This window comes from Pollachius pollachius, assembly GCF_949987615.1.
Source record: "Pollachius pollachius genome assembly, chromosome: 14".
Taxonomy (NCBI): Eukaryota; Metazoa; Chordata; class Actinopteri; order Gadiformes; family Gadidae; genus Pollachius; species Pollachius pollachius.
The window spans coordinates 17,155,328-17,164,240 of NC_136947.1; the positions used below are offsets into that span (position 1 = coordinate 17,155,328).

Sequence of the window (8,913 nt, forward strand, 5' to 3'; positions counted from 1 at the left end):
TGGCCCACTATAGCGTAGGTGGCCACCACCACCAACACCACCCCCACCAGGATGTACGCTACATAGTTCGGAAGAGTGATGGCGTCCCTGGCCGGGGGGATGTAGTCGATGAAGTAGGGCCCCTCCGTGGCCCTCTGGGAGATCTGGAGGAGCCTGCGATGTTCCGGCACCACCAGCCGGGTGAGGTTGGCCACCAGGGCCGCCCCGCGGGGCCCCGGGGTGGAAGTGGGTCGCAGCAGGTCCATGGTTAGGGCCCAGGAGGGTCCCCACTCGAGTTGAAGAGTGTGGACGAGAGTGGCCTGTTTCTTCCCCTTTCAATGGGGAAGTAGAACGGTACCAGGGCCGAGAGACCTGGACCTTTAGGGCATTTAGAGTCTCTCTCTCTTTCTCGCTCTCTCGCTCTCTCGCTCTCTTTATCTCATGCACTTTCTCTGCTGCTGCCTGATGAGGTGTTTTCGGGTTGAAGCAAAAATTGTTTTGCCCAGCTCCTTTTTACGTTAGAACTGCAAACACTTTGAAAGTAAGGGTGGAGAGTTGTTACTGTACATTTTGATTGAAACATGGTGTTGGCGTATGGCATGGAGGCGGATGGATGGTCAGGATGGAGCCTTGATGGACGATGTCTTGTGAAGGTCTTTCAGTCATTACAGCATGTCATCGAGGAATAAACATAATCTGTGCGTACCAATGTAGATCAGCAGACAAGAATGTGATCCTTGTGCCAAGTGTGTATAAGCTTTTGTCTAGACCCAAAACCCCCACAATTCTCCGAACAGGTCTTTGGGAGGTAGGGTTCGATCTACCTTCCTGTAGGGAATCAGGCGGGTGTGGAGAAGGGCGGGGTGAGGAGGGTCCATAGGACGCCAGGGGGGTGAGGAGGAGGGTCCATAGGACGCCAGGGGGGTGAGGAGGAGGGCAGTGTTATGAGGGTATATGGGACAGGGAGGGCTAATAGGATTGAGGTCTTCCTGGTGGAAGATATCAGCTTTCCCTCGGCTGGGATTAGAGATATGAGATGGGAGAGTTGGACAGTAATACGCTGGAAGAGGCTTAAGGATCTTCATGGCCAAGCTATAGGGATATACATCTTATGTAGATAATAACCTTGGTTACATCATATGCACACCCTGTTGTTGTTTTCACAAGAAATAGGAATATTTATACAAAATACATATTAGATATTTATACCGACATATTTTGAATTAAATATATACAATAGACGTTGAATGAATTATGGATAAAAATTGTATTATTACCCAGCATATTGTAATGCCCAGCATAGTACAGTGTCAGAGTATGAGAGGTTTGAGGGCAAATACAATGAGCTGGAATGGCATTTGCATCAACACAATTAGTGTTTTACAATTAGATGTGCACTTGGAAACATGTGGATGCAGAAGCATGGCGCCTAAAACACAAAGGAATATGTTGTGGGAGATGTTTGAAGCGAGCGCATGGAGAGTGTGATTACTGACCTGGGATCCGGACCTGTGGTGTCCGGTGCTTGGCTGGTGTGGTAAAACAGAATTGCAAAGTTAGATTTCTATTAAGCTAGCAGCTCTGAAGGAAACCATGGACCAACCAGACAGTGTTAAAGTCAGCAAAAGCGGTGTATACATGATATACATATAAATCCCGAAGAGTAAAAGAAAAAGCTTGGTTACAGGAGGCGTAACCCACCGTAGTTAGCCTGTAACAGGAATGTCGCCGTGAAGTGTGAGAAAAGCTGAAAGACTAAATTCGGATGATTGTACGATGCCCCCATCCCCCTGTTCCCTTGGAGGAAGACTCCTCTTATTCATCATCATCATCATCCTCTTCCGTATCTCCCTTCTCTCCGTGCTCTTCCTCGTCTTCCACCTTCTCAGTTCTGAAGCACATGTTGTAAATAATGTAGGTCCATTCAAACACGCCAATGCTGACGTTAACGATGAGAATGAACCAGGAGACTGGATGTATGCCCCAATAGAAGGTGTGTTCAACTATGTTAGGACGCAGCACCTCAGCACCTTCGCGCATAATAATTATACTCATACTGTGTTGTCAACCTAAAGACAAACCTAAAAAGCAGTGAGAGTTCTCCAAGCATTCGCCAGATCGGCTTGTGGGGAGAGTTAAAATGTCGCTGTTGTTTTTTCACTGCTGATGACGTTCTCTTGTAATCCCTGAGGAGATTTGTGGGACACTCATTACAGTCTGGTCTCCAGCAAAGCCCCTGGACTGAGTCAGCAGAGAGAGTCTTAGGCGACCAGAACCCACTTTGGAACCAACGACCCCGTTTTAAGTATGGACATTAGCGATAGAAGTGATCAATGAGTATGGATCAATTGAGGAGACATTTGAAGAATTCAGCAATGGCTCTATTTAACATTGTTGAACGGTTTGCAATGAACACCTGGTGGCATTGAGAGAACACGAATCAGGCCTACCTGTTGGTGTGACTCCTTCCTCATTGTTTGGCTGAAAGCCTTCCATTCAGTACAAACATAGAATATTGTAAACGATAACAAATTGGAAACTCGCCAATTATGATTAAACAAACAAAAAACAAAAACGAAAGTCCACTGCCAAGCACTAAAATCAATTCTATGTTCTACAGGAAAGCTGCCTTGTTTTTTTAGTCCCAGAAGGTATTCCTCATGCAGGGCTGACTGTGTCCTTGGGCTTGTCGTCTGCTTCGGCCATCCACCTGAGGTAGAAATCCCCGAACAGGAAAGCCCAGTAGATGACCGTCATGCTAGTGTTCACGGTGACGATGCCAATCATAAGAGGGTGCAGCATGGTGGCTTAGAGGGTGGGCACACTTCTCTGGTATACGGTCTGTCTGTAGGGTGCTGTGTGGTGGTGGTGCCTGTAAGCTATATGTGTTGGGTTAAATCACCTTTCATACTACACCCACTCTCCCCTACAGCCCTGAAGTATCCCCCGCCCCCCTCCCCTCTTCTTATCTCCCTCACAAGCGATATCCCTCCCTCTCCCTCTCTCTGTCCTCCATAAGTCTATGGGTTTCAGTCGTGTAATCCTCTTCAGTTGCACTTTATTACAGGAGATAATGTTGTTTCTGGTGTAAATCACAAATGAGTCTCCTGATCTGTGAGATGTTATGTAGCTAATGTGTGTAATGAGTTCAGTTCATCAGTGCTCAGTTCATCTACAATGAGCTGGAAAGAATCAACAGAAATACAGTTTTCTCTCAAAGTACAATATAATCCAGAATTTAATCAAGAAGGTAGATGGATTGCATTCTTAATCTTGGATCAACGGAAGCAGCAGGTTCATTGTCAATCACAGAGACTATGGTTATGGATAGGATAGCCCATCCAATGATGTTGGGCCCACATGAAAAGATTACAATTGGACAGAAATTGTTGTTATATAGTAATTTCACCAGTAGATGGCACTGTTCTTTCTCTGCTTGTTAATAAATGAAGTTGTCAATAAAGCTGAGCCATGTGGTTAACTCTGTATGCTGAAGCACGTTAAAAAGCTCACGTTAAAAGCAATAGAAATTAGTTTCACTTATCGGTTTCACCACAGGGTGGCATCCTCCACAACAAAACAATCAGCGTGGCACTGAAATCCCACGTGTGCAAAATCGGTGAACTTTGTAACCCACTCGTTTAGCCTAATAAAATCAACTACCGCGTTGATTGTGTGCGTGATTATCACGGTGTCTCATCATAGAAGTTTAGGCGACTGCTGCCCCTTCTTTCACTTTACCTACAGTAGGTCCACACCGCCACAGGATTCGTCTATTGGCATCTAATATGCTAGTTTTTTTGGATCATAATTTTTAGTCGTAGATCATTATAAATACCCAAAGGTTCTGCAGGGTTAAGTAAGATGAGGCCACCGACTGAGATGTCCGTTCTTCTACTGTCCCTCTTGGCCCCAGGGGTTCTGTATGCCATGAACAACATCCCTGCGCTTCAAAAGTAAGTGTTTTGTCTTTTTAATTTACTGAAAAGGGGTTAGTAGTTCAATAAGCTTTTTGTTAGTTATAGATGTAAAACAAAAATTGAATAACATATCACATAGAGTGGCAGGTTATGGGATTATTGTAGCCTACCATTATAGTCTATGTCCTGCAAAGGCTCTTATTTTGAATCTTCAAGTTATTTGCCAAATATAATTCAAAACAATATGTTTGGAAAAAAAATGAAGAAATATAACCTCTGTTTAACAACATTGATTTGGCATTAATTACTTGGAAGAAATAGCTTAGGTCTATGCCAAACCATTTCGAACCACAAATAAATTGATCTTGCATTTAATTGGAGTACTTTATCAGTGTAACAAGGATTGGGAATTGGGACTGATATCGATAGCTCCTTCCAGGCCCCTGGGAATGCTGGGACTGGGGATGGTGGTCCTGGGATCAGTGCTTCTGCTGATACTCCTCACAGTGAGACACAAGCAGAAAATCGACCCGTTATTCTATGGTACACACACTCAAACACAGAGAAATGTACAATAGAACAGAAAGATGATTACATCTTTCTTGCTTTCATTGGGCAAACTTAATTTAAGTCGATGCTACTTGTGGTGTCTGTGTTTGTGCGTAGTCTTTGCAGAGTTCTCGTTTACCTGTTTGATGGCCCTCACCAACGCGTTAGAGCACGATGGTTTCATTCAGGGTTTCATGGGCTTCTACATTAAGATGGTAGGTCAGACTGTCTTCTTCTCCCTCACATTCATTTTAATTTTATTTGTCAACATTTTCCTTCCATTTGTCCTCATGTGTCGTTGCCCGCATGCTTGTACCTTAAACGTCACAGAGAGAAGGAGGACATTGATGTACTGATGGGTTGATCTGCTGTTCTCACAGGGGGAGCCCCATCTCAGCACAGCCTACTCAGTGCTGATGTGCTACTGGGATGGTGTGGTCCACTTTGCCGTCTTCCTCCTGATTATACACAGAATGTTCAAAGGGTAAACATGTCTTCAGTGTATTTTCTCAACTGCTGCTTTATTTTATTTATCGTTGGTCCAGTACTGACATCCTTTTATCAAACCTAACTATTGCCTATACCCTGTCTGCACAGGAAGTCTTATCGTGAGCTTGGTTTACTGTGGGCGGGATCTTCCATTGCCAACCAGCTGGTTTTGATTCCTGGAACGGTCGTTGGTGAGACCTGTATTCATCTATACTTAGACCTGTATTAATCTGTACTCAGACCAGTATTCACCTGTACTCAGAACTGTATTAGTCTATACTCAGACCTGTATTCATCTATACTTCGACCTGTATTAACCTGTACTCAGTCTGACCTTACAACAACATTATCATCATCAATTTCAAGCACCGCACTGATTTGAATAAATTGTTAATTTCCAGGTAAATACTGCTCGAACATTGGTCCTGCGTTTCTGAGGAACATCCCATTCTTCTTGGTGCCATTTTGGGCTGCCTCGCTGTTTTTAAGTAGGTCGCGGGAAATGCCGATCATTCCCGCAGACAAGGTGAATATGACCTGTCAAATACATTTTGGTACATTTTGAATTCCCAAAATACATGTGTACTGCCACTCAACGTTTTACCAACGTTCCCTAGGTTGCCATGGAGCAGAATAAGAGTTTGTTTTCCCGTCCTGTCGACGCACTCCTGGTGGTTGCAGCGCTGGCTGCCATGGCCTTCACTGTTTTCAGGGGCTTTGTGAGTAAACAAACACAAAAGCATTTTGCTTGTGTTGAGCAGGAGGCTGAAGTCCCCTAACTGGTATACAGTCTGTCTGTAGGGTGTTGTGGTGGTGCCTGTAAGCTAACTAACGTGCTTACATGCATCTGTAAGTCCCCCAACTCCTGTGTTCTCAAAACCAGGTGGTGTTGGACTGTCCTCTAGACGCCTGCTTCACGTACATCTACCAGTATGAGCCCTACCTCAAGGACCCTGTTGGCTTCCCCAGGGTCATGGTGAGTTGTTTACAAGCAAACCAAAGCTGGACAATGAATATGCATTCAATATTCCCGGTGTGACAGTGAAACAGTCAAATTGATAGCATAGGTGTTTGACTCTGAGCCAAAAGGTACTAACTTCGGTTCTGTATGCCACCAGCTGCCCCAACTGTTGGCATCCTTGAGTATAATACCCAACCCCTGCCTTAATGACAAGTCACTTTGGACCAAACTGTCCAATAATGCGGCTGCATCAGCGTAGCAAATCATTTTAAGTAGTTTGAAGCTGTGCTCAAGTTGCATTAGAAGCTAAACACAAACACTTTTGGTGGGGAGGAACTAATGTTGTGTCCCTGGACAAGTTCGAAGATGAGTTTGTCACTCACTTGATTATATGCGCAGCTATGTTGTCGTGGAGACTGAAGCGCAACTACACTGAACTCATTCAACCGTGGATCACACAAATTCAACCATTCCCTTCTATTGATATAGAAGGGAAAGTGTGGAAATATTGCCTAACATTGTAAGTAGGTCAACTTCTCTCGTGCTGAAAGTATACAATTCTAAAGTTCGGGCCAATGGTTTGATTTGGGGCATTGTCTGGGGAAGTGTTACACACCGTTCTGTATGTATGTTGAGCTAGTAGCTCAAGTCTGTTGGTGGTCACTGTAGATGCATGAACTGTGCCTACGATGTGTCTTCCTGTGGTAGATGCTGGTGTACTTGTTCTATGCCCTGCCCCTGCTGGCCGCCTGCATTTACGGTCTGAGCAGGCCTGGATGTGGCTGGATGCTAGACCTGACCCTACTCTTGGCTGGGGCCTTGACCCAGGTAACCATGGTCCCCTTTCCCTTTCAGTCATTCCAGTGGATTCAACAGAACTGTAGTTTATCTATTTAATTATTATCTCATTATCTCCCCATTATCTCCCCAGGCCCAGTGGTGCCACATTGGAGCGTCGTTTCACCGCCGCACTCCATACACCTACCGAGTCCCCGCTGACAAGTGGTGGCCCGTCGTCGTCCTGAACGCTCTGTACGTCGCCCTGCCCATCCTGCTGGCCCTTCGTTGCTATGCCTACCCCACGTATTTCATGAAGCATGTCACCCAGGCACAGACCAATGCAGAGAAGAAGAAGAACTAACTTGTTAACCAGAGGCGGATGGTTTGACCGTTTCAGCTGGATGTGACCTTTGGTTTTGCTGTGACAAAGGGCCAGTCCTCTGAGGAATAGTGCTCCTCTCCCCGCGTCAACTTTTCAGAATCAATTTCACGTCACTCAACACTCCCTGCATGGACTACTGGACTTTAAAAAAGGTGTGTACACAATTGATGACTGCAAGCCAGGCCGACAGAGCTTTAAAGTGACTCATGCACAGACACCTCGCTATCTTCTTTCGTTAAAGGGTTTGTATCGCACCAGGTCCCTAGTAAACCACGGAGACGATGCATAGATTGTCTCCATCAAACACATCACTATAGCAAACCAAGTCCAAATCAGGTCACTGAGCTTGAGATTCACCTCTTGAGCAGTGTGACCGTTTAAGGGCTTAGAAGTAGAGTTTTAGATAAGGAAGATAATGGTACGTGTTTCCCAAGAAGGTTTTATCCTAAAGAAGTTAAGCCTATATGCAATTTTGTCATATGTATTTGTAAAAAAATAAAAAAAAACATTTGAGGATTACTATTTATTTACCAACTCACAGCATATGTTCTCTACTTAGAACAAGCTAGTGCTAGTTAATTCATATCATTCATTTAATCAGCTTCCTTGATCATAACTCGTTTAAAGATAACACTTCACAATCCCGAAAGGGTAAAAGAACAGTTTAAAGATAAAATGAAACTGTCCACAATTGGCATGTTTCACACCGTTGTCAAGCTTTCATTGGAGGCTGGGGAAGTCTTCCTGACCTCTGTACACCAGGCTAATGGCCCAGTTAACTGACCCTTGAACCCCAAACTGATATGAGCTGAAATATGGAAGGTCTCCGGTTGCAACAGACATGACCAATATCAAACTCCCATCAAAACATGACTTAGATGTGGGAAGACTTTAGGAAAAGATTACATATTACAACCAATTCATCATTTGTCATCCGTTTTATTTTTAGTTGGGCTAGCAAACATATTACATGATACTGACACTGTAGATTGTGTTACCCGTCATTTCCTTAATTAATACTGTACTAACTCTTAGTTTCTTACCCTCAGTATTGAACGTAATTAGATCATTCTCCACAAAGGTCTCTATCTTGAGTAAATAGATCAAATTATTCCTTCCTCATTATTGGACTAGCAGAATGACATCCACAAGTGAAAGTCGAGTGAGTAGCTTTAATCAAATAAAACTTTGGAAACTTCAGTCTTGGTTTTTTCATCTTTATTAAGAATGAAACACAACAGCGGGACAAAATAAATCATAAGAACACCAAAAAAGTAGAAGTAGTGATCATTTTATCAAAGGGACCGGAGAAACAGTCTGGGCACCTTACCTATCATGTCAATCTAGCCGTTCAACAAGTGAAGTGCTTTGTGTTCAGCTTTTCTGATCAGTCAGCAGTTATCTTGGGAATTTGTTAATGTACTTGAGAACTAAGCCATATTGTCAAATCGTCTAATTCACTTGAGTGCTTGCAGTGATGAAAAACTGTTAGCTGCAATAGATAACAATGCAATATGTACAGTAAACAAATCAGTAGAAATTAAAAGATCTGTGTTGTTACTTATTGACCGTATGAATGGTGTAGCGGTGTATCAAATGTTAAACTCTTAATTATATGTATAAAAACCTATCCACTAGCAAACGGTTAATAATAAATACATTGCACAAAGTAAACAAATATATAGCAAATGTTAGAAAAACATATACTAAGGATAAAGCTAGCTATTCAGGCGTTCAATGAAAACAAAAGAACCATTACGACACGTACGAAAATCTCAAGAAAGGGTTATGGGAACCGTAAGTCATCCTGCATCGAATACATCTGTGTGCTTTGCTAGCATGAATATCTTTAT

At 43.5% G+C, this 8,913-nt stretch overlaps 1 protein-coding gene across 1 annotated transcript; it reads left to right on the forward strand.

The window, feature by feature from the left end:
• Window positions 1-3,843: 3,843 nt before the first annotated feature.
• On the forward strand, window positions 3,844-7,039 carry tm6sf2a (transmembrane 6 superfamily member 2a; the record flags this gene model as incomplete). The annotated part of the gene is made up of 10 exons (XM_079751578.1): window positions 3,844-3,935; window positions 4,339-4,442; window positions 4,566-4,663; window positions 4,829-4,932; window positions 5,046-5,128; window positions 5,339-5,463; window positions 5,555-5,656; window positions 5,821-5,913; window positions 6,607-6,726; window positions 6,830-7,039. 10 exons carry the CDS (start codon window positions 3,844-3,846, stop codon window positions 7,037-7,039), a joined length of 1,131 nt encoding a protein of 376 aa, XP_079607704.1.
• Window positions 7,040-8,913: the final 1,874 nt, after the last annotated feature.